This window comes from Thrips palmi, unplaced genomic scaffold (assembly GCF_012932325.1).
Source record: "Thrips palmi isolate BJ-2018 unplaced genomic scaffold, TpBJ-2018v1 HiC_scaffold_12, whole genome shotgun sequence".
NCBI classification, from domain to species: Eukaryota; Metazoa; Arthropoda; class Insecta; order Thysanoptera; family Thripidae; genus Thrips; species Thrips palmi.
This window is the reverse complement of record NW_023144623.1, coordinates 8,923,333-8,949,531: the sequence shown is the minus strand read 5'-3', so window position 1 is coordinate 8,949,531 and position 26,199 is coordinate 8,923,333. Positions and strand designations below refer to the sequence as shown.

General features: G+C 57.6%; 1 protein-coding gene across 1 annotated transcript; it reads right to left on the bottom strand.

The window, feature by feature from the left end:
- Positions 1–156: 156 nt before the first annotated feature.
- Positions 157–25,346, bottom strand: LOC117639980 (ras-related and estrogen-regulated growth inhibitor-like). The gene is made up of 6 exons (XM_034376113.1): positions 25,051–25,346; positions 21,645–21,829; positions 6,174–6,230; positions 3,103–3,179; positions 1,790–1,971; positions 157–1,501 (listed from the first exon to the last, which is right to left on the bottom strand). Exons 2-6 carry the CDS (start codon positions 21,703–21,705, stop codon positions 1,228–1,230), a joined length of 651 nt encoding a protein of 216 aa, XP_034232004.1. The 5' UTR covers positions 21,706–21,829; positions 25,051–25,346; the 3' UTR covers positions 157–1,227.
- Positions 25,347–26,199: the final 853 nt, after the last annotated feature.

The following is a 26,199-nucleotide window of genomic DNA, read 5'->3' as shown; positions in this document are numbered from 1 at the left end:
GTAAAAGGGGAGGGAGTGAGGGCATTTTCTCTGACTGTAATGTATATATATATATTTAAATATATATATATATAATTATAAATATTTAATCTGTTGATAGTCTTTGCAAATGTTTCTGTGCATGAAGGGAAATTAAATAGCTGTTTATTACTTGTGTTTAATTTTTCTATGCCTGACATCTCTTGGTAACATTTTAAACACGATGGGAATGGGGGTACTATCCAATCAACCAATACTGCATGAATTGAAACGGGAATTGGCATGAGTAAAAAGACAATGCCAGCATGCAGGATATATAGAAAATTGGGCTCATTGCCACTCTGTCAATACAGTCAACAAACTTGCTATATATTTTTATTTGATTTATTAAAAAATTGTGAAAGGCTTAAAATGTTTACATGGACACTCAGAGCCTGGCAAACAGAGACTTATCTAGGAATGTACTTAACTAACGGACAGAGGAATGGGAATGTACAAGTCACATATCCTGTATTTACAGAACTTTACAGAACTTAAAAACAATTTCTCACGCCATGATTTGAAGTGCACCAAAACAATATACACACATAGGCAATTGTCTGAAAAGAACAACAAGGATAGTGGTTCCACACACACTAAGGGGCAGATTTTGGTACTGTATCCTAATGCATAATATTCAATGGTGCCCTGGTTGTGCATTACCATATTCGTCTTTGCAAATGCAAAAGGTACCGCGAACATAAAATTTTACAACCGCTTCGTAGGAGGTGATAAGTTAACAATATTTTGTACCTTGACTGTGTCTAGAGATAAAGCATCAGTCTTGCATTGGATCTTAGTTTATCACATGGGCAATTTATCACAGAGGATCGTGCAAATGGCAAAGCTAGACGGCCTCATACATCTCACTTCTTTCCAGCAGAGCCAGCGTTAAATTTACACACACGCACACAACAACACTGGCAGCGAGCGAGCCGCGTGGTCGTTTCTGTCATTATCTGCGGGACTCGTCGAAGCCGCCCGCTTCTTCTGCAAGGGTAACTGCAGGGGAGGAGGCTAGAGAGGGGACCCGGCCCGGCCCCGGCGATGTCGAAACCACCGAAAACGCCGTGGCGGTGGCGATACTCCGCGCTGGCGGCTGGCGATGCGGCTAATGCCGCAAGGGGTATCGCCGAGCAGCGCGGCGGCGAGGTGGGCTAATGCCGCAAGGGGTATCGCCGAGCAGCGCGGCTAGATGGGCGAGATGGGCTAGATGGACAGCGACGGGCGCTTCTTCCGGTCCTGGCCGGCCGGCCGCTTGCCCGCCGCCTTGCTGAAGATGTTCCCCAGCACCTTGGACACCGAGTTGACGCCCAGCTTGCGGCGGATGGGGAGGGTGCGCAGCAGCTGCAGCGACCGCGCCTCGCGCAGCAGCGACTGGAAGGCTAGCGACACGCCGGCCCAGTGCTCGGCCGCCGACACCTCGTAGAACTGGCAGCCGAACTGCAGGGACAGCTCCTGGCCCGCGTCCACACCCACCTGCCTGGGGGCAGTCAGACTTACAGCGCACCGACACACCGACACATCGAGCAACACAGTGGGCCAGAAAGCCGGTGCAGGCGGCAGAAATTCTAGACGCGTTTTGAGCTCTAGAGTCACTAAACAGGACTCCAACCAAACGTGTGACCCCACCAATGGATCGCTCTCAGAACGAGGGATCCATTGGTGGGGTCACACGATCGGTTCGAGTCCCAGCGACTTTTAGCGACTTTTTGCCGCCTCCACCGGTCTTCTGGCCCACTGTGTGGGGATCGCGCGGCGCGTGAGTTACCTGGAGTGGTCGAGGTCCCTCTTGTTGCCCAGCAGCAGCGTGGTGCAGTAGCCGGGCAGCTTGAGGGCCGCCACCTTGTCCAGCAGGTCCCTGGCGTCGTGGAAGCTGAGCGCGTCGCACACCGAGTAGACCACCACGAAGGCCTCCCCCCAGCGGAGGTGCTCGTCCAGGCAGCCCATGGCCTGCAGCAGGGAACAGGATTGTTCTTTTATCACGTGGCGACGCGGGGAAGTGGCACAGCAGACGGATGCCGAGAGTCGTTAAGGTGGCTCTGTCTCTCTCGCACCCATACGGCACGCCCCATGCGTGCGAGAGAGACAGAGCGACTCTCGGAATCAGTCTGCGGGGCCACTTCCGGAAGAGACACTGCAGCCACTTCCGAGTGCAACGCGCAACTCGATCGGTGCATCGGCTAGATCGGCATTCGATATCTCGAACGCCGCAACAACGCGTGGCGTGCCGCCGCACCAGCCCCAACTAAAGTTCAGGCGTGTCTATCTCTTAAACGGCGAGGGCTAGAAACGTACCGCACAGGGCAACTTCTGTTTCAAATTCAATTTCCTGAATTTTTTGGCTTCTGCACGACGCTTGTGGCGCACACCGTTTAAGAGATATAGACGCAATTTTCTTTTTCTCTGCCGCCGCCTCCGCCGAGCGCCTGACGAGTCGAGGGTAGGCAGACCCGCAGCGCACGTCTGTTCGACGGGCGGGGCCGCCTGCCGGGCGCTCCATACCATTACCATTAAGGGCTAGACCACAGCGACTTGGAGCACGAGTGGGCGGAAATCTTCGAATTCACCCGTCTTGACAGGGTTGCCAACCTCGGACTGTATTCTAGAAACTGGGCTCCAAAAGTTGCCCGATAAGTTGGCGGAGGTTGGCAACCCTATCGACTCTGGTGCACGGCGATGGCAGCACTGCGTCCCCGTTGCGTTTCCCCGTTCCCGGCCGTCAACGAGGCCGTCATTACCGGGGACCTTTTGTCCCGCGAGGCGAATGGCGGCCGCGACGGAATGGCCATAAACGCTCGTATAAATTGAGTTATCAAAATCTGGCTAATGAAGGCCCCACCCGGCCGGCGCTGTTTACGACTGCCGCTCTGTCTCTCTCGCGCTCGCGGGCGCGGCCCAGAGCGGCCCGGAGCGGCGCGAGAGAGACAGACCGACGAAGCGCACAGTTCGGAATCCCATCTCCTGACACTGGCTGACGCGTCTCGCCGTTTTACTCCCTCGCCATGAATCTTGCATGCGGAGCAAAGGGGGACAGGTACTACGCAAAAAATAAATATAAACAAGAAGGGAGAGGCAACTTACCGCGCATTTGGACGTGTCCAGGATCTCCACTTCCGTCGTGGCGCTGTCGAAGGTGACGCAGTGGCGGTACAGGAAGTCTGCAAGCAAGAAGCCAGAGTTCAGTTGGCCGAAAACGACAAACGGACTTGGCGGGCCTCTGTTCCGTTCTCACACGGCAGCACATGCCCGTCGACCTTTTTCCCTCTGAAATTCTTTGAAGCCCCGCCGCCGCGCCGCCTGCGCCGTAAATTGCCTGCAGAGTCGTCTTCGTCGCTCCGTCTCTCTCGCACCCATGAGAACGCCCCGCGAGTGCGAGAGAGACGGAGCGACGCACGGAATCAGGCTGCTGCCGGCCGGAGCCAATGAGCGACGCGCGTGGCGGCGTGGCAGCGGGGCGGCGGGGTGCTGCTGCACCTTGTTCAGTTACGGCGGCCACCCGCGCGCCTGTCGCTGTCTCTCTCGCACCCCGACGGCGCGGCCCGTGAGTGCGAGAGAGACGGAGCGACAGGCGGGAAAAGCAGCTCGTTCCGTCTAACGACGCGTCGGGCCAAATTACGATCGGCAAGGCGTTGGCACGGGCTGCGGCCGCCAGGGCCCCGGCCGGCCTGTTGCCTACCTTCCGGGCCGCCGCTTCGCCGCTTTGAAAAATGAAGCCCGTTGGGACAGAGTCCAGGCTGCGCTAGGTGCGACGTTCGGTGCGGCAATGCGGCAACCCGCGGCAGCGCGGCAGGCAGACTGTGCGAATGTTGTTTACCGCGTTCCACGCGCGGACTGGGCTGCGCTACGCTGCGGTTCTCTCCGCCACTGGGACAACATCTCCAGTATTAAATTAAGCAACGGTTGCGCGCGTGCCGATGAAAAGAAGAGCTCGCGGAGCGCCTCGCTGTCTCTCTCGCACCGCTACCGGGCGCCCCGCGAGTGCGAGAGAGACGACGGCGCGGCGCCGTCCGGGATCAGGCCGCCACCCCCCGCCGGCATTACCAACAGGCGGGACATTGTAGCGATATAAAGTGACGTGGTTATTGCGCGGTGCCCAGCCTGCCTGCCTGCCTGCGCGGCTGTGCGGCGCTGCCCACGCCGCGAGCAGACGAACAAGGCCCTCTCCTCCGACGTGTGGACTCAAATGTCAAAATGTCGAAAAAGCTGAAACTGCTGACTTTGGGCGGCCACTGCGTCCAAACCAGTCCAAACTAATTGTGATTAACGGCCTCCCTCAAAGTCCTGGTGCCCTCTAGACCCTTTTCTTCCACGTCCCGCCCCGGGAACGCCGAAGAATAGTTTCGGAGCATCAGCCTCGCAAAGTTGGTTAAAAAGTCAGAAAATACAATGATTCTCTCCGGAGGACGAAAGGCAATAAATGTGTCGACTTGGGTGTGCGTGGTGTGCGACTCAGTGACCGCGCGCGCAGTGTCCAAAGGCGGTGTCTCCGCCTCGGTCACCGCGCCGCGCCGCGCGGCCTGGCCGGCCTGGCCGCCCCCAGGAAGTACGAGAGCGCGTTGAGCGCGTTGCTGTGCGTTGCCGCGCGTTGCACAACCCGCGCCGTGCGTACTTTTTCCATGTTGAACAAATTGAACAGCGACAATGTCGTCTGGTCTAGCGTGGCTGTCCGCGGCGCCACCGCGCGGAGGGAGCGGAGGGGAGGGGAGGGGGTTCTAACCTCATTTAGGCCCATCTAGCCGCGCCTCACGCGCGCGCCGCGCCGCTGCGCGCTCTGGCGGCGGGCAAGCGAAGACATCGAGATCGCGCTCGGATCGCGCGCCGCGGCGCTGGCCGCCTCGCCGCGCGGGGAGGCATCCTATGTAATTCAATACCCACACCGGTGGTCGAATGAAAAAGGCGGGAAAAATAGAACCGCGGCGATAGTGTTACATCACCGACTGTTATTGGGGGAATCTGAATGGCCGTTTTCCCGCGCGCACGTACACCACTAAAAGGACTCGCGGGACCCTCCACTGGAAAAAAAATACGGAGAAAACATAAACAGATCAAAGTACACAGAGGCGTGTGGTCAGCGGCATTGGCCGTAACAAGAGGCATCATCGACACGCGCGTCTCTCTCTCTCTCTCTCTCACTCGCGGGGCGCCCCAGGGGTGCGAGTGAGACAGAGCGACGCTGCTCGGAGTAGGACCCACATTCTCGCGGCGCGGCGTGCCGGCGTGTCGCCCATTGGTCTGTGTCAGCCGGTCGGGCCGAGTTGGGCCGTGCCGCCCCCACGCTGTGGCCGCCGAGGCTGCCGAGGCTGCGCGGCGCATCGCACACGTGCACGACGACGCTTCACTTTTCATTTCTTCTTTCCCCTCCCTTTCACTCTCGCAGGGAATCTCCAGGGGGCCGAAATAAGCCCCGCTTATCCTCTCGCAATAATCGCAACAAATAATTTTTGCGCGCGCAAAGTCACCGTCACCGGCGCCGCCGGCCGGCCGGCCAGACAGTCAGTCAGACAGACAGACAGACGGACAGACAGACAGACAGACAGACGAGTGGCGGCAGTCCCTGTGGTCCTTCCGTGTCCACGCTTTCCCCTTCGGCTACTGCACCGCCAGGGTCAAGGCTGGCTGTGTGTGTGTGTGTGTGTGTGTGCGTGCGTGATTCGCGAGGCGTCCTGCCGGCCCTACACGACTTGACTCTCGATTTTCGACTTCCCGGCGACCCCCGCGGTGCAGCCGGCTGCGGCCGGTCGCAAGGGCCAGTCGGCCAGTCCCGTTGAAATTGTGGAAGCGACGAGGCGACGGCGGCGGCGGCGGACCGGGTCGCTATCCGTCTCTCTCGCACTCGCGGGGCGCCCCCTAGGGCCCCGAAGGGGTGCGAGAGAGACTGAGAGAGAGCCCCTCAAAGGACGCGACGGCGGCGGGGCATTCAGCGAACGGTCGCTATCGCGGCGAAATCGCGTGGAAATGTAAATTCGGGAAGCGACGCAAGAAGCGCAAGCGGCGCAAGCGGCTCGCCAGCCACGACACGTCGCGTCCCGTCCGGCCGGGATTCCTTCCAGGAGGACTTCCAGGCCTTCCGAAGAAGAAGAAGAAGAAGAAGAAGACATAGCTATAGACCCGACTTTGCGGGGAAATTCAGCTACTTCAACAGTGGTGCTTGCCTGTGCTGGAGCTGTACTCGCCGATGTAGCGCTTGGTCAGGTACCGCACGGTGACGGCTGGAACAAAAGAGAGCACTGTTAATGAACAACAACAACAACAACAACAACAACAACAAAACGCCGAAAAGTGACAAAAAAAAAAACAACAACAAGCGTGGGACACTGCTGCGTTATTACGCAGACTCTTACGCCAACGCCCCCTCCCTCCCCCTTTTGTGCGTCGCGACGCGTCGGCCGGAGGACGGTCGGTGCGGGCGACGCGCTGAATCGTCCGAATCGAGCGATCGCCAGCTTCTTATCGGCCCATCTGACCACGAAGAGCGGTTCGCCGCTGCGTCTCTCTCGCACCCTTGCGGCGCTCGCGGGGAGCGCCGTGAGGGCGACGGAGACGGAACCGCTCGGCTGGAAATGCAGCGTGCAGCGCAACCGAGGCACTCTGCACTGCGAGTCTGCCGCGACTGATTTCGAGGGCCGTCGCTCTGTCTCTCTCGCACTCGTGGGGCGTCCCGTAAGGGTGCGAGAGAGACAGAGCGACGAAGGCGGACCTCGGAATCAGTCGACGGAGTGCGGAGCAATGCGGAGTGCGCGCAACGCCGGTAGCAAACGGCATCATGCAGGCCGTACACACCCGGAGAGGACCCGGAGTCCCGGATGTCCCCGGGGGTCGCTCTGTCTCTCTCGCACCCTTGCGGGACGCCCCACGAGGGACAGAGTGACGACGACGGCGATTCGAAGCGTCGCGCCTTTTTCCTCCCCGTCATGTTTAACACGTGTTTAACCCCGCCGGCCTGGAAATGATGCCGACTCCTAGAGGGCGGTGCGTTGGCTGCGTTGGCCTGCGAGCGGCAAAGATCAGCTTGCGCGAGGCTAGCGAGCGCACGCCAGCGTACGCCAGCGCACGGACCGTATGGTGCTGTTCGTCTTCGCAACGGACATTGATGCGTCGTAAAGGCGGCCCACGAGTGTGTGAGTGTGTGTGCGCAGGGCCCGTTAGATAATTAAAGTGCAGCCAAGAATTTGAGGGCGAAGCCGCGAAGCCCGGCGGGCGTAGGTGTCGAGCTGCACCGAGAGATCCTATCGCCAAAATTAACGGCTTTGTCACACAAATGGCCGAGGAGCGGGCAGCGCCTGGCAGCGCCGCGAAAGGCAAGGCGGTGCAAGGCAGCAAGGCGGTGGCGGCAGGAAATAGCCCTGTCACCACTCCCGGCTAAAGAATTTAGTTCTCCTTCAATAGAGTTTCCCTGCTTGTTCCAGCTCTGAGGATGCAAGCACTTCTTCGGTAAAGAGAGGAAAAAAAAGTTTTGCTAACCCTGAATCCGGTTGAAGGGGGCGGCGGTGTCCTGTTGGGAGTTCCCTCACTGATTTTTATTACCGTTGCAGCCTGTCAGGTCGGTCTAGTCTTCCCGGAGGTTTTTTTGTTGTTAGTTGTTGCCGGTATACAGCACTGACTATGACTCTCCTCGTGCACCCCGGGCCAGAGATAGGGTGCACAGAGAAAAAAACATTCCCAACTTTCTTCAACCGCCAAACTTTTTCTCGATTGTTTTTGTTGTTGTGCCCGTACCGGTGCCGCCATGCGGGCACACGACGTGGCGTGTGTGTCTGTGTGAGTGCGAACGAGTACGCGCCATTTGGCTCAGCTTGACTCGCACGCGCGCCTTGCCAACTTTGGAAAACTTCGCCTCATCGGCCGGTCAACGCCCGATCCAGTCAGTGTTACCAACTGTCACCAAGCCGTGGAAACAATTATTCATTGACCAATTTTCGAAAAGTCATTTTTTTAAAAAACTTGCGAGCAGTAAGTACAAGGCATTCCAGCAGTTTAAAACGTTCAAAATAAACCGCCTCCCTGTCTGTGCTGACTGATTTGTACTCGCGGGAAGAGGGGGGCTGGGCTTGGCCTGGCCTGCTAGGGGGCGGGGCCGGGCGGGGCCGCGGGCGGGGTCTACACACTTTGTAGCGTTACAGAGCGTTACACCGCGGCAACATTCGCAGCAGGTCTCGCTCGCAGGGCGTCGCAGGGTCGCTGACTCGTCCGGCGGACTTTGATCCGTCGATAGCCATCTTTCTCCCTCCTTAATTCAGGCCGACTTGACTGGGAGACACTGTGTGACAGATCGCACCCCGCGGCCGGGCTAACCTATCTGCGCCACGCATTCCTGACTGTGTCCCCCGGGAGGCGAAGGTCCGAGGTTCGAATCTCCCTTTCTTTCTCCTTCCCATTTTTACTTTCACCCTGTTAACAATTCAACCAGGAAAGGGATCTCTGTCCCACATTGCCGCCACTGCATTGTTTAGAGGGCGCAGATAACGGTAATCCAGTGCTAAATCGCGTCACACACACATACGCACGCCGAAGGGAGAGAGAGACGGAGAGAGTCATAAGGGGCTCTCATCGCATCCAATACTAGTCCTGTGTTCTCCGTCCGGCTTGTGTGTCTGTGTGTGTTCGTGACTGTGCGTCGCTGTGCGTGCCACATCTACCAAGTAGTAGCTCCCTGCAGTGGCGCGCCGGTAAAGTGTGTTCTGCGCGAATAATCGCACCCCCTTCATCTCCATGAATAAAAGAACCAGACTCACGCGCGCGCGCGCACACACACACACACACACACACGAGCACAAAAAAGGAAAACCGTAGACGCGCTGAGGTACACGAGCTCCCCTCTAAACAGACAGACAGACACACACAGAAACACGCAGGCACGCGGCTAGTGGTATTTTCAGTGTGACACTGTAGGTTTTGGAGCGATCGACGACTATGCCCGTGACGGCCTCTATGCGGCCACACTGTGGGACCGCAAGGCGCCGCTAGGACGGGAAGCGAAGCCAGGCCGATGGGGTGAGCATCAGGATCACCGAAGGCAGAGAGGCAGGCGTCCGATGTCCTGCCGGATCACTCGGGGCTTCGATCCCACACCTCGGTGTGTGTGTGTGTGTGTGTGTGTGTGTGTGTGTGTGTGTTGACATTGCTGAGATATTTGTTCAACAACATCGTAAGCCTCCAATTCCACAGTGAGATGCACCGCTTAACTAATGCTTTGGTCACCTGTGCGGCGTTGACGCCTCAGCCACCTCAACTTTTTCAAACAGCAAAAATTAATAACCAACCATTTTTAAAAAAAAATAATAATAAAAAAAAAAATTACTTGCTGAAACTTTGAATACATGGATGTCCAAACAATCGGAAACGACGGCAGTAGCCAGTCAAGTTCAGTCTTTCCAGGGCCACGGCGGCGGCGGGCGGCGGCGGCGCAAGGTTTGCCTACGGAGATCACCGAGCTCGTTCCACATCGGGACGAGTTTTTCTTCTTTCCCTCATTATTATTTAACAGGCACATGCGCGCTCTGTGTGCGTGTGCGTACCGGTCTGTGTGTGTGTGTGTGTGGCCGGTGTCATTAGCAAATTTCCGGGCTGCTCGTTTTGGTTTGTGTGTCGTGCGATGCTGTCCGCGTGCGTTTCCGCGCGGCGCCAAAGCTGCCTCTGTCTCTGTGTGTGTGTGTGACTGTGTGTGTGTACCCTCCTTTCCCTACACCCCTTTAGTCCGTTTGCCACGAATAAGGTATAGCGAAGCATTGCGTCACGCCGATTGGGTGGCGGCAGGTACATACGTTTGGTAATTACTCAACGCGAAACGCACAAATTCCTAATCGGCCAGCTCTCTCTCTCTCACTCACTCGCTCACACACACACACACACACACACACACACACACACACACGGTACTGTCCTTCCCTGGCGACCGACACCAACAAGTTGGCAGCGCGAGGGCCGAGGGCTTCCCCGTTCCTCTATCAGTGGCGAAACAGGCAAACGCTCGGAAGAGCCCTCCGTCGCATTCGCGTGCCGCAAAGTGGCCGTCGTCCAGACACCACGCCAAATTATGTATTTCAAGGAGGCTGCGCGCGTCTGTGTGTGTGTGTGAGAGAGAGAGAGTGTGGTTGTGTGAGTTCGCTCCAATTTGACGGACCGCTTTCGACACGTGACCTCTGTGGAGGCGTCCCCTGCGTCCCGGCCCGAGGCGGGGGCCTGCCGTGCCATGCCGTGCCATGCCGTGCCGTGCCGTGCCGTCCAGCCGATTGTTGTTTGCTGAACAAAATATATTCCCTGAAGACTCATTCCGTCATTGCCGGGGGAAGTGCCAAAGCGAGTCGCCAAGCTGCAGGCTGCGGCTGCGGGTGTGCTGAGAGGGGGCAATGACTCCGCTTGCAAAAAAAAAAAAAAAAAAAGAGCTTACCATAATTTGACGCGGGCAGTACTCGAACCCGGGGCGCAAAAATAATACCGTGCACTTTCACTCTGGGTGCGCTGCAAGGCCGCAAGGCCGGGCCCGCCGTGGCCGATGCGACTGCCCAGATAAAGAGGAGGGGGATTTTGACACGAGTCATTTCCCCGGAACAGCGCGGCGGGGCGGGGCGGCCGGATTAGAATGGGATTTAGAACGGGTAATTGCGGCAAAGACACCGGGAGAGGGGCTCGCTGGGGGAAACGGGTTATGAGCTCCTCTCTTCTTTCCCCCCTCTCTCACACACACCAACACACGCATGCAACACAGTGGTCGTGCTGGCGTGGTCGCACACACACACGGACATACACCCGCACACACTCACACTCACTCACATTTGCATACCGACATACACGCAGCATTAATTCCATAGGTGTTCCGTCGATTTTCACGCTGTTTACACGAAGCGACAGGGCCTGGCTGGCGGGGCACCTGCGCGCGGGTCGAGCGCAGGCCGAGCGCAGGTGAAGCAGGTCAAGATTCAGCGAGCACGCGCGAGAGCTGCCACTTGCCCGTTAAATTGAAAAATTGCGCGCCGCGTGTTATTACCGTGTAAGTTGAATTAGCGGCGTCGATATTCTCATTCCGCGCTACAAAGAAGTTGTCGTAAATAACGCAACTCCCGCCGCATCGCCACGGCGCGCCAGGACTCTCCCGCCACTTTTCCGGCCAGTTCTGCCAATCTTGAAATTTTATGGTCCACCATCGGCAACTGGACACCCAGCACTCGTAATGACAGAGCAGCAACTACTCGGGTCACATCAACAAGCCCATTCGTGTGTGTGTGTGTGTGTATGTGTGTGTGTGTGAATGCTACCTGGTGGTACGAGTCAGGTGCACGGGAGTTAATTTTATAAGGGCTCCTTGTGTGCAAGATGCAGTCGGGAGGGCAGCTTCGCGCATTGCCGGTGGCAATGTCTTTCATTCGTTTTTTCTTTCTCAAATTTTGTTTTTAAAGAACGGGTGTGCCAACTTTGGGGCCGCAAGTGATTTACGCGGGGAACGTAAACAACGAAAGGCACCAACCAAAACGACGAGCGCGACGCGCCAGTGTAGTAACTCTCCGCGGGGGAACGAGTCCATATCCACGCTGTTACGTTGGCGGTCCGGATTCCGATTTTTACGCGCGCTATTTTGGCGGCGCGAGGTTGGCCGTAGTGTGCGGCGTGCGGCCGGCGTGGCGTGCGTGCCCCATTTGACCGGAAAGCCGCATAAATTAGGAGCGGCCCGGTGCAAGCTCGCTTGTTTCGTGTAAGGCAAAAAGAGACAAGTATTGATTGCCGCCAAAAGACGCCGCCAAATTTGCCCCATTTGTCTGCGGCCCGTAAAGAGCGAAAAGTCGGGTCGTCGGGCCTCCGCGTTTTGCGAAACCAGCTGTATAAAATACAAAGTCGGGGCAATCCTTCTCGTCAAGTAGGCCACCCGCGTTTTACGGCGGGTGATAAGGTTCTAATTAACTGCCTGACCGCCACATTGCGCCAGCTGCTTTCGTCGGGCCGCTCTCGGGCACATTTCGGTAACCCGACCGTTTTTTCGCAAGAACCAAATGACAAATCGGAAAACTGGGAACAAGTTCGGAATTTTGTTTGACGGTGCCTAAATGCGGTGTCAACGTCACGTCTTGACCCTGGCTCTCTGGTAACACCACACCACGACCGCATCGCCACGGCGCGCCACAGCGTCAGGGTGTCCACCACAGGCCCGGCGTGGCGTGGTCCGTCACACACAGTGCACCTGCAGCACACACCTGGACCAGCGCGCACTATTCGCAGTCATTTCACGAGGCGTTGTATCGATCGCGTGGGCACGACAACAACAACAACAACAACAACAACAACAACAACAACAAAGGAAGCGAAACGACCGACGCGACAACCTGATCGTTTTCCTTTCTATCTTGTCACATGTGTCCCTGACGTTTTTTTGGCTGTCGCATGCTTGGATTGAATCATTAATGGCAAACGACGATGAGAAAGTTATTCATTCACCACTACCGGACCGGACACGCCGAAACCATTCAGCAACATCGTTAAAGTTTTGGCAGGCCTTTTTTTTTGCTTACAAATTTTATTGTGCTCGAATATTACAGACGAGGTCGTAACACTGCGCGGATCTTTGCGTCAGCGACATGCGTGGTGGGGCGTGGCGGCTAGAGAGAAACTTACGTTGGCGCTAAGGACATAAACTCCTGGACTTGTGGCCCCCGGGGGCGCTCGCCGCTCCAAGAGCTCTAATTGTAAGAGGACGTTGTTTAGCTGTGTCGTTCGGAGGTGACCCGCGAAGCTTCCGCACACACACGCACGCACACACAAGACTTGCAGAAACGCGGACAACACCGCCAACAACCGTGTTCTGTTTTTTGTTGTCGTCAGCAAATAAACACAAAACTCGATCAACTTTTCTTTTCGATCCTTGTTTTGCTACTACATCGATGCTTCCTCGGCTCCTCTGAATGATCTATTCGCAAAGTTGCATAATAATCAGATTAGCTGAGAGACCACAAAAAGGCCCGTGTCGCCCGTTGTGTGTGTGTGTGTGTCTCGCGGTGGGTTCCGGCCTTTTTATCGAAACGGGTAGCGACCTCGCCCAGAGCAAACATCCATCGAGCTTCACTTCGCACACGTCAAGTGACCTAATTCCATACGCATCACACAAACACACACACACAGGCACACGCGCACGCTTAGACACAGCACACAAAAATAAATTGGGTGCATCATTTTTATTTTCCGTTTGCCTGGCGTCCGTGTGCGTGACTTTTCCGAGTGCATATGTAAATCCCGACCGAAGTGCCCATACGCACCTCACCTCGCCAGCTTATCGTTCGTCCTCTTTGCAATTTTTTTTTATTTTGCTTGTATTTCCCTAACGAGCGGGCCGCGCGTTCGTCACGCCCGAAATCTGTGGCGCACTCAATTTTCAGGTCCGTTTTGGAGGATATTTCGCGCGCCGTCGCCGAGGAACGAGTTTGAGCGGGTCTCGCTGGCGCCTGGCGCCTCGGGAGTGGGTGACCCAATGCAGGCGGTAATCCTCGAGAGGTCCAACGGTCGGGACGCCGGTAAGGTCCAGTCGGCGGCATTTTTATTTCATTGCAGTATGGCATGCGTCGGCTTAAAAAATATAAAAAATAACTGCTTTTTTATAAAGTTGTCGTTTAAAAACTTTCAAGTTTTTGTTTTAGAGATTCCTGAAGCGCGCACAACTCCGGTGAGGTCTTGCGTGCCCGCCTCACCCCGAATGGCGCATTTCTTCGACCCCGTTTCAGTTAGGACTCGTAAAGCCAAGTGCATTTACGCAGCGACCAGCTCTGCTCTGGCTCTCTCGTACTCGTGGGTCTCTCTGTAAGGGAGCGAGAGAGACAGCCTGTGGGCCCCATTCGGCGCAATCCCCCAGGACGCGAGGCGCAGCGCAGCGCGGAGAACGACAACGACCCACTGCGACCAGGCAGTCATCCTCACACCTGCGAACAGTCACGCACTGCAGGCACTTCCGTCTCTCTCGAACGCACGGGGCGCTCCGTCTCGAGTGCGAGAGAGACGGCCGCGTGGGTCGCGCCCCACGCAACAGGCGGCAAATTCATTCACGGCTTGCATGCGGACTGTGAGTTTGTCATCGTCGTTTTAATTTTCTCGTATTCCCCAGCCGCCCAGTTACTGACGTTTTGAGGTTAGGTCGCCACGGGTCTGGCCGGCCCGGCAGCGGATCGACGAAATTCGATAGCCTGCTCCTCCGGGAGGAAAGGAAACCGCATTTCGGTTTTGTTCCTCTCCAAAGCCGCATTATACTCTAGAAATAAATATTTTTTGGGCGGCAGCTTGCTTTTCACTGACTCTGCAAACAAAAACCGGGCCCGCCGAAACGCGGTCTCGCGGCTACCGGCTTCTTTTTGCACTCTCACTGACCCTAATGGGGAAAAAAGGGGGAAACGGCGCGTCAATTAGATAACGCAATAAGCCGGCTGCAGATTGATTAGACTGGTCTTATGTTAATCCGAATGCACCGGGCAGACAGCCCGCGAGACAGACGTGAGAAGGAAAGTCAAAATGGCGCTCATTCGCCAAAAAGGCAACATCCGCTTCTGTTTCGCTCGTGACTTGGCACGGGTCACCCGACACCCCGGATTCCGAAATGATTGTTATGAACCTGGACGAACGACGACGCCTCGATGCAGTCGGCTGCAGTCGGGACAGGGTTATCACGGGCGTGTTGGCAAACAGGTGTCGCTTCTTCTCCTTCTTCTCCTGCTGACCACAGCCTTGTGGAGGCTGCGGCACGTGACGAGTCGTTGGCTAACTAACAAGGCGGCGGTGCCTCGACTCGTCGCGGCGCACAAAAGCAGACGCGGCCAGACACGTCCACCGGGGCGCCTTTCAGACACATGCCGTGCATTCATGCATCCCTCAAGGACGGCCAAAGCAACCCTTTTACCGCCACGCCGTCATAGCGCCAAAATGAAAACAACAACAAACAACAACAGCTTCGGACACGAACATGTCAGCTCTCTTTGGATACGAGTACCCATACACCACGGCTCGGCAGAGAATTCGGAAAACTTATCGAACACAGGGGTAACATAAATGCCCGGGGCGCATCGTTTACTCGTTCACACACACACACATATACACACACACACACACACAGACAGAGTTGCATCACAGGCATCGTAGGCTCATTACGATGTGCCTTGCTGTGATTGGTCACCGAGGGCACGCCGAGCGCAACTAACTGGCCAATAAGACGACACTCCTGCCGCTGACCTAGAGCCTGGATAGACAGACGGACAGACATGCGCACTCAGACGGGTGTCCATTATCACAGCACGAGGAAATTTGAATGTACGAGGCGTTTAAAGTCAATAGAGCCAGTGCGCACTAAAAGTGGCAGTCCATTACGCTATAGTACTAATCCACGACCTACGGCGTTACACAACCGCGTGCAGTATCGTATCGTCGTCACCCTTTACCCTTCCATCAATTATAATGCCTTCTGGGGACCTCCCCCACCGCTGCCGCCGCGCCTCCCGGGCCCATTTGACGGTAGTTTCGTCGCTCTGTCTCTTTCGCACTCAAATGTCGCGGTGACGTCGAAGCTGTCCCCAATCTTGACCCGAAAGTGACATTCGGCTTCGTCGTCATACTGACACGAAAATAACTGAGCGATACTGCACGTCGATGCTACACGCAAGGATGCGGGCCGCCTCCTTTCGGCGGGGCCCGCGGCGAGGCTGTGCTCATCCACCCCGTGGAGGCCCCGCCCGGCCGGGACCCTGTCCGGGACCTTGTCCGGGACCTTGTCCGGGACCTTGCCCGGTCGGGATCTTGTCCGGGACCTTGTCCGGGACGGCAGCCGATCGACCGCCTAATCCGCCGGCAGAGTTCTAAATCAGGGATCCGAGACTGCGAGCCGCACAAGAAAGGGAGAAGAGGGGGCTGCGACCCCCACTGCACTTTCACCTTCGGTGCCGTGAGGCGCCAACACGCCAAATCAAAACAAAATCAATTAACGGGTAAAACGGGAGGGTTACGTCGACGACGGCGGAAACTCGTAGTTGGTGGCGACGCTCCGCCTTGCGCGGCCCTTCGTTCGTCCCGCACGACTGCACGTCGGGGGCCTTTCAGGGGCTTTTCAGGGTCGCGGCCGGCCGGCTAACCTCAAACCCAAAACACACACACGCCCCGAGGATCCCGCCGACGAATTGTTTTCGAATCATGTCGCTTACACAACCAGCGCCTCGTTCGTGCTCATGCTCATGGAGACGTCCCTTGTCAAATTACGGAAAATGACAAGACCCCTCGAGGCCAAATAGAAAGGGCGCCGAATCCGCCGGGCCTTTCTTCCGAACACACACGCACACGCACTCATACACGAACACACACACACACACACACACACACACACGGCCGAGCATGATCCGTCAGAGAGATTCGCCCGGGGCACTACGGGCTGAGGACGAGTCGGGATATTTATTTGTCTGATTAACGAATTTCCCCGCCTCCCCGTCCCTCGGAGGGGCTCCCTTGAAGGGGGGCTCCCTTCCGCGGCTAGCGCCCCACCTTGCGGTAAGACACTTCAATTAGTGCCGCCGCCTCCCCCTCCCCTCCCACGCCCCGCCGGATGGCCGCTGAGGTCGGGCCGCAAGTGATATAACGTATCTATCACCGGACAAGTGCTACACGGAGCCGCGCGGCCCCGGCCGGCCAGGCCGCGCTTGGCCGCGCGGGCAGCGTGGTGCCAACCTACACACTGCGACAAACACACCGCCAGCAAAATACCGCCGCTCTCTTTTGTTTTCGTCCGTTTGGTGAAAGCCGAGCGCGGCGGCGCGGCGGTCGCACGCCACCCTGGGAGGTTCATGCTCTTCACTTCACCTCCGACCTCCTTGCACCTGCTGACAGTGGAACGCCCCGCCCCGCCCCGCCCCGCCCCGCCCCGCCCCGCCCCGTCACTGGGCTGACCGCGATGGGCTGGCATGAGTGGCCCAATTCGACCGCGGCGTACGTACACTCGAAAAAAGGAATGTCGTTGAGGAATCTATGTCGCGTCCGCACGTCCACGCGAAGCGCGCCCCGGGAGGGGCGTCCCGATGCCAACACACGAAAACAACAACAACAAGCAAAGAATCGTAATTGTGTTGTCTCGGTTACGTGCATCCCACACCCGATGATTCTCCTCACTTATCGATCCAGAGGGCATTTCTCCGATTGTCGACGCTTTGTACATTCCCCCTCCCCTCTCCACCGCAAAAGAAACGCCTCCCCCCCTTCCCCCCGTTTTGGGGGTCAAGGTGCCCGGGCAGGAGATAGTGTGTCCCAGCGGGCAGTCCACCGAGGCCGGCGCGGCCCGGGGGGCACAGTAGTGGGTGGTGTCATGTTGACGCGCTGCCGTGCCGGACGGACCATTTCTCCAACGACAACAAACAACAACAACACCAACAATAACAACAGCCAACAACACACAAAAATATTTAAAATAAACTACAAACGCGACGTAATAAAAATAAAAACAACAGCAAGTTGCGCCCTCCCCCGCTGACCTTTCAGGGACCATTGAAGTGTGATTCAATAAAGGGCGCTGCTGCCAGTGCTGAGGCGCGTGTCGAATAGTCGATCACGCTCGCTGCGTCGATGTATCGAAAGGGGGATCGACCGCCCCGCGCGATGCGGCGCGATGCTCCCACAGTGTCGCTGTCTCCGTCGCACTCGTGGGCCACACCGTAGGGAAGCGAGCGAGAGAGGGGTTATCGAAATCAATAACCGCCCGGCTGGGATTCCTCAGATGCGTATCGCGTTAATTGTTGCCGAGGGAACGGCAGTACAGTCGCCCACACGCTGCGTCGCGCTGTGCGGGAAGCCCTCGCTGAAACGGGACGATGCCCTTCGTCGCGGGGAGCAACAAGTAAACAGAGCGGACGACGCGGAGCGGACTGCCGCCGCAGGGAGACGCAGCCGCCCTGGAGACTTGGACGCACGAGTGGGGCGCTGATTCGATTACTCGATCGAGGAGTCGAAGACGTCGGCGAGCCCTGACCACGTGGACGCCACCACGCAGGCCGTGTGCCCGGCCCGCCGCGTCCCGGAGGGTCCGCCTGCACTGCGGACGAGTGAAGCTCGCTGACGCTTTAATTCCCGCCCGCCGGTCTAATTATTCGAACGCGCGCGGGAGGAGGCTGCGCCAGGCCGGCCCTCTTCCCTAATGAAATGTTCTCGACGGACAGGCTTCCGGACGGTGCGTTTGTGTTCCGTTTCAATTAGCCCTGGTGCAGCGGGTCAACCCACATCCTCGGTGGCGGGCGGGGGACCAAGGACGGGGGACTCGGAGGGCGAAAGTGATCGGGAGGGAAGGGACCGTGGGGGAGAAAGAAGGGTTATGGCAAGGTGGGACGGCCAGTAAATCTCCACACTGTCAATCCGAGGGCCCGTGGGTACGGGCCGCGCCTCGCCACGCCTCGCGTAGCCTCGCGTAGGGCCCCGTGGGGCCCCGCAGGGCCGGCGGTGACGTAAGGAAGGGCCCGCGCGTCCAATGCCAGGGGCCACACTGGTGTGTGTGAGTGTGTGTGTGTGTCCGGCATGACCTTTCGTCGACACGTTAGTTATCGCCCGAAACGTCCCCGCACTGTACCGCACCGGGCTGCTAGCTCCTGAATGGAATGCAGTGGATTTTTCATTATCAGAGGTGCGACATACGGAGTGAAAGGAATCCAGTGCCGGTGTTCGTGACAATCGTAGAATCAAATTTTTATTGTTTTTTTAAATAGAAAAGTTATTTTCCTGCGGACGCCGTGCTGTTTGCGGATCACGACGCTGTTTCCTCCACTTTGTCTCGAGGGGGCAGAGGTTCGAAGGTTCGATTCCCACCCGAAGCGGTGCGTTTTAATTCTTCTTTTTCGTTTACTTGTTCCAAACGATGCAGGGCCCCGATAACATTGACCGCGCTGCGAGCCGATCCTGAACAGTGCAGTCACTGTCTCTCTCGCACCCCGCCGCGCCACCGCGCGAGTGCGAGAGAGACAGACTGCGTGTAATGCTGTAAGCGCCGAGCGCGGGCAGGGCGGCGGGGCGGCGGGGCCCGTGGCAGGGCCAGTGTGCCAAGTACAGAGAGATTCCGACGGGCCGGCCGGCGTGGGCTACTTACGCGAACGACATCTTTGTTTGAAATCGAAATACACTCGAGTAACGGGATGACAATGCAGTGGAAGGGCCCCCCGAAGGGCCTCCAGGGCCCCAAAGGGCCGCCAAGGGCCGCGCACCGAAAGGGAGGAGGCCCTCGCAGAAGGAAGGAAGAAGAAAAAAAAATCCAGGCCAGCGCAAAAGGTGCCGTGAGCGTGTGTGAGTGAGAGAGTGCGCTTCGTTGTTGAATGTCGGAGGCTGCACCAGTGGCGTGGTGGGGGTCCCTTTTTCGACTTGGCCGAATGCACTCTCGCGCTCGCACACAAACGCACACGCACACACAGAGACACTCACAAGGTGCGCGGTGCTAAGTCCAGGCGCCGCGGGTGGGAACCTTACACCCGAGTCTTTTTGCTGGCGAGTCTGTCCGTCTGTCCGTTTAAGTGCGACCTAGGGTGCGCGACGGCGGGCGTGATGAGGCGCATTTGGCGACTTCAGCATCAGGAACATCACGCGCAAAAAAATTGAATAAACGAAACGAGCGCACAAAACGCGCCCCGCGTTTCCAGTACTATTTTCAGGTTCTTGATCCGATGTGCACGTAAATCAACGCGAACATGGGCGCGCTCTCATCACCGTCATCATCATTCCGTTTCCGATAATGTAAATAATAACACTGGTCGGTCCGGTACCGCGAGGCAGCGCGAGGCAGCGCGAGGCAGCGCGAGGCAGCGCGAGGCAGCGCGAGGCAGCGCGAGGCAGCGCGAGGCAGCGCGAGGCAGCGCGAGGCAGCGCGAGGCAGCGCGAGGCAGCGCGAGGCAGCGCGAGGCAGCGCGAGGCAGCGCGAGGCAGCGCGAGGCAGCGCGAGCAGCGCGAGGCAGCGCGAGGCACCGCGAGCCAGCGCGAGGCAGCGCGAGGCAGCGCGAGGCACCACGAGGCAGCGCGAGGCAGCGCGAGCCAGCGCGAGGCACCGCGAGGCACCGCGAGGCAGCGCGAGGCTGCGGACGCGCGGGACTCCGCGGCGCGTTACCGCCTGGGCTGGGCGCCCTCTGAGGGCTCCGAGGACGCCCCCAGGCCACACCACGCACGCGCGTCGCTCTGTCTCTCTCGCACCTCCACCGGCCGGGCCGTGAGTGCGAGAGAGACAGAGCGACGAAAGCACGATCGGGAGGGAGACTTTGGCGGTGGCGCGCCATGGCGGTGCCGAGAGACGTCACGGCGTCGTCGAAAGTCTATCGCGCGCTTCGTGACAGGCTCGTCTCCTGTGAAAACAACGGCGCGAGATGCGAAATCATTTTGATCCAACGCGCAGTGAGATGCGCGGGGCGCGCACACTGGAAAGCGAGGATCATTGAAAGTGGCCAACGCGTTTCAATTGCAGTTTTTTTTTTGGCGAGTGGCTCTGCTTGCTCTGCACTGTGGATAGGATTTCAGCCAGCGAAAGCCTTGAGGAGACACAGTTGCCATCGTGCGCCCCGCCCCGCCCCGCCCCGCCTGGAACGGCCCGGTGCCACGGCATAGCGCTAATCTCCAACGGTGTCACTAATAAATTAGTGCGAGATTCATGATTCATTCCATTCGCACACACCGAGAGTCACGCCACACTGCCACAAACGCTATTGAGATAAGCCAAAGGCCGGGCAGTGTGGTGGTGTCACTGCCGGCCGCGCCACATCCGGATGGATTGATGCGGGAATACGCCTCAGACACAACGGGGTCAGGCTTGACACCCCGGACTCCTCTGTCTCTCTCTTTCTCCTTGACCCGAGCAACAGGGCCAGCGCGCCTGGGCCGCCGACGCGTCGGAGGAGAGTTTCTATTTGAGTTTCAAGTTAATAACTTTATCTGCGTGTTGTAAGGTAATCCCTCCGCCCCCTATCACACGTCCATCACGTTCGCCCGGTGCAGTCTGCAGTCGGCTTCCGCGACTTGATGCGCGGTCGATCTCTCGAAGTACGAATCAGAAAAAAAACTTTCACGGTTGTGCATAAAAAGAAAGGTTATTTTCGTGTTCACTGTTTGTTCGGGGTCCTTATCTATAAACTGAAAAAAATAAATAAAAAAGAATCGCCACTTCAATGAAAATTAAAAAGAAATAATAAATTTGCTTTAAACCGTACTTCAGCAACAAAACAACGCATCTTTGTTTTGTTGAGCGGACGAGGACGTGCCGTCGATGCGTCCGATGTGATGCGTACGCCGCCAGAAAATTCCAAATATGCTGCGTGTATAGCCGTCACAATCAGAGGATATCAAATCGCACGCCACCTGCACGCACACACGAGGTGGTTTACTGACTGGCCGGGATGGAATGCCCATCCTGTGTTTTATGGGGTTCGTAAACCCGGTACCTGACGCCGCCTCGCGCCGCCCGCCTCTTGATTCGAACGGGGCGAAACGGGCGGTGCAGGCAAACACTGTTTTCCCCGGCCAGGATAATGAGTGAGGAACTGAAGCGGGCGACGACGCGACCGCAGCGCCATCTACCTAAATGCACTCTCACTGCGTTTTCCCGCCAGTCTGTCTGCCTGTCTGTCTGCCTGTCTAGCTGTCTGTTTGTTTGCAAAAGCGCTACTACTCACCAGACTTGCCGACGCGCGCCCCGCCCATGACCACGACGCGGATCCTGTTGAGGTTGGTCATGTTGGCGATGAGTTCCCGCGCTCTTGCAGGACCAGGGAGTTCCCCTGGGAGTGCCTGGGACGCTCTGGCCCCACCCCTCCTACGAGGGCTGGGGGCTGCTCGACCCGCGGTCCTTCATCGCATCCTAGAACAGAAACAGAGGGCGCTCTGCTGAAGACAGTCAAATGGGACCGCGCGTCTTTGGCTTGGCGCGCCTGTCTCCCCCCTCTCTCGTTCACACACACACACACACACACACACACACACACACACACACGACACCTTCACACGCCCACACATGCACCCAGTGCCGACGACCCCGCGTCGTTGCCCCCTGCGAATTCAACAACATGAAAAATAACAACAACTCCAGTACCGGTACCGGTTGGTTAGAGCTTTGGGATGACCACCCGGCGAGCGTGTAATAATATATAAGCCAATAAGCAGCGGACGCCCCGCGATTTATTGAAAATCGAAGAAAAGATCGATTTCGCTCGGCGGTGGTTTTCTCCTGACGGAATACTCGCCAATCTCTTCACTCTCTTCCCGCGCAAAATCCGCGGCGTCAAGAAGAGAAATTTCCCCGCCCTTTTCGTCGCGGTGTATTTGTGTAACCCTTTTGATGGAGCTTCTCCATTAGAGCAACAATAAAATATGTTTTATTTTCCCCCAATTCGGTGTCTACTCCTTTTACAATCCTTTATTTTACAATCTCGGGGGTCATTTTCTCACATCGCCGTAAGATCGAGACCTTGGTCTGCGACCCCTAAAATTCGAGAACACGGTCAAATTAGTTCCGGGGCGACGCCTTAACGACGGCCGGGCGCGTCGCGCGTTCGGTAACGTTTTGTGGCGTTTTGTAACGCGTCGTCCTCAAAAAGATTCATCCCAAACTAAGTAGGCGTGAGCATTTCGATTTAACGGCCAGTAAAGGGACGCGACGACGTCGCGGCTCTGCCGGTGTTTCAACCCAAACTTCAGGGTGGCCAACCAGTTGATTCCTCACTCTCCCTCCTGCCGCGGGATATTTCCCGCTCACCGAGCCGGCGAGAAATTTCCCTCCCGCCGAAGGGCCGAGCCCTGGCACGACGTGTCGAACGGGAACGCGCAACGCGCATGCCTGTCAGACGTAACCTCAATAAACTTTGCGCCACGTAGCGAATTATCCTTTCAGGCCGGCGGGGCCCTCCGAGAGGCCCTTCGAGAGGCCCTTCGAGAGGTCTTCGAGAGGCCTTCGAGAGCCCTTCGAGAGGCGCGTATGTCGCTCGATATTGCACTCCGGAAACCCGCGGCCATGAAAGGACTAACAAGCTGATTTAAGCACCCCATTTGCAGCGCGGGTAGCGCACCTCCCTGCTGAGTGTACGTGTCTGTCTGTCTGTCCATCCGTCTGTCTGTCTGCGTGCGAGTCGTTGGTGAGATGCCTTCGAAACCAGCCTAAATTCGCTTGTCAGCAAAGCCCTAGGATGGCGCAGTGGGCTGCCTACCTCCTCGTCCGCAGGCGCTCCGCGCAGTGTAGCCATCGCTCTGTCTCTCTCGCACCCGCCCGGGCCGGCCCACGAGTGCGAGCGAGACAGAGCGGCAGATGGCTTTAACGACGGGCCGGCCGGGCCATAAAGTGGGCCTGTCCGATTCGGACCACCGCGCGTTAAATCGGCCGAGAGGGCCGCGTCGACGCGCTGATAATCGATCATCACAATCGATTATTAGAGTCGATCGCAATCGATTATTAGGACCGAATCATCGTCATCTTCATCGATTTCCAACGTGATTTATATTTTTTTGCGGCCCGTGTGACTTTTTTTCTCTTTTGTTTCTTCACCCGATAGGACTTCCGCGAGGCTGTTTCTGCTTCTCTGTCTCTCTCGCACGCATGGGTCAGGCTGGGTGTGTGCGAGAGAGACAGCGCGACGGCGACACTGCGCAGAGCGGACGAGGTAGGCAGACTTCTGCTGCTCCCCTTGCGCAATGGCACCGCCTTGTCGTGCGAAAAGTACACCTCGGCGTGCGAATAACGCGCGCAGCCTTACACTGTATTCGCAGCGGCGTTACGTAATTAACGCATTAGGCCCAATTGGACCGACACACCGACAGATCACACGCGCCGCGGCGCCGCCCCGAACACGGGTATTACCGGACAAGCCCCACGAACCAAACGCCCTCGAAGCGGAGAAAAAAATACGAAAAATAATAAAGATGGAAAGGCAAAAGAAGCAGGGTGTAATAAGCAAAAGCAAGTGCACCTCTGCTGTGCTGCACTTCTTCGGCTGGGAAACAACAACAAAAGCAAAAAACAAAATGTACTGCGTTCTGAATACGAGCAGTGACAGTTCACAAAGTTCATAAAACGGTAGGAGCGTAGTTTCAAGAATTTGGAGCCAGCGGAGCTTTCATAGTACTCCTCGGCCGTCAAAAGAAGGAGGGACCTCCGACGGCCAAGGAGTTCAAAACACTGGCAAAACCAAACGCAGTAAAAATAACTCTTTCGAAAATCCGCGCTTTAACGGAAAAGAAAAAATTCTGGGCGGGCCAAAAATGTTTCCGAGAGAAATGTAAGGCGGTGAGGTTTTGGCGGGAAGACACGTGCGTTTTGTTTCACGACCGGAACGGCACGATGAGGGGGACGCTAGCGGAGGTCCGGTGTCTGCAAAATCAACCCTCAATATCAAGCAGGGGGAAAAATCAGCGCGAAAAAAGGGGTCGAGTGGAATGCACCACATCAGCAAGTCGCGAGTCGCCGGGGCCGGACGGAGGACGGTTCCAGGAACACTCCGGCAGCTGTGTGTCCGGCCAGCGCGGCCAGCGCGGCCAGTCCCGACGCGGTGTCAAATTGAGCACCACGTGCACGGCGGATAAGTCGAGAGCGGGGACTCGGCAGTCCCTGATCCAGATCCGGGCAAAGTAGCTCTGTTTGCCCACTTACAAGGAGTGGTATTCTCCCACCTTTCAGGCGGCTATCTAGGAGCCAAGGGAAGGGGACAATTGTCCTCCCCCCCTTGCTGGATCCACGTCTGCGAATGGACTGCTTGGGGTTCGTCTCCCCTCGCCGCTGAAATGTTTAGCGTCGGATCTAGACGCTGCGGCATCTTTTTATGCACCCGGAGACATCAACGGAGGGCGATACCATTATGGTTTTCCGCGGCCGGAGTTATGGTTAGGCGCACCGTAAAATAGTTGCAATGCAGTTTTGATGGTGCCTAGCCCTAAAGTCCGGCCAGAGACATCCTAAGTGGAATCTTCTATACGGTGCCTTTTATGGGCGAGCAAAATGTAACACTGCTTAGCCGGTCCGTTGGGAGTCTGTTCGTGGTTTTGTCCGCGAGAGTTTGAAATTGCTACCCAGCCTTACAGTTGGACGGCACTTACGCTCCTGTCCGGTGCCAACCCGACGACGACGGCGGCGGCGGCTGTCCCCTTCCTGACGAGTCGCGCAAAAGGTTGCCCGTACCAGATCACACCCCGAAAGCGGGGCACGCACACACACGCACGCACACACACACACACGGGATGCACCAAAGTGCCACCAGACTGCAGCCGGGCGACGTGTGGGATTAACGGTGCAGCCTGTCGACGTGCTTGTGGTCGTCCGTGCGACGAGCGTGGCGACGCGGCGACGCGGCGGGCACTGCGCGGCGGAAGGGACGGCGGACGCGCTGGCGCGGTGTGTGCGGCCACTCTCGGCAGCCGACTGGAGTCGAAGCGAGGCGGAGACCAAGTCTCCGCTGCCGCGCTGCCGCCAGCGGTCCCCTCTGGTCCCCTCCCTCTCCCGGGCGCGCCGTGCCTTCGCCGTGCCGGGCCGGGCGAGCGCCACAGCGCCCCCCAGCGGCCGAAGCCAGCACCGCCGTCCAAAACAGACTCACACTCACGCCCCTCCGGCCGGGCCGGCGCAGCCTGGCGCAGCCCGTCCCGGCGTAGCCCGGCGGTCTGACCTTACTCAACAAACAGCTGGTGGCCTACCGGCAAGGCTGCCGGCGCAGGCCGCGCGGCTCCACTGCTTGCAGCAGACAGAGACCGAGAGGGACAGAGAAGGACAGAGAGACCGTTGTGTCCTCGATCGCCATCCTTCCTCCCAGGACGGGGCGTCAAAATGGAACATGGTTTCTCACGCGCGTGCAAACTATACAAATAATCCGGACTCGTTCAGTCGGCCGGGCGACTCTGCACGCACCGCTTATCCGCACGCGAAGTCCATCAGGACCATCCGCAGCAGCGCGGCGCTTGACTTGCCGACGATTGAAGCTCGAGCAGCCCTGGGGGACGCCGCGGCCACGACCGGACACGACACACGCCGCCGTCGGCGCCGTCGGCAAGGGCGTGGAGATGGCGGCGTCTCTCCGTTACGGCCATTGCTTTCTTCTTTTTTGACCCACGGAGCCACTGCCTCGGCGGATCACACTCGGGTGTGCGCGCTCCAGCCACCACGCGAAGGCTCGATGAATGTGTGAGTTAGTTAGGCCATTGTCAGTCGCATCGAACGAGGCCATCAAGCGCCCCATTGGCCACTCCCAGTGTGAT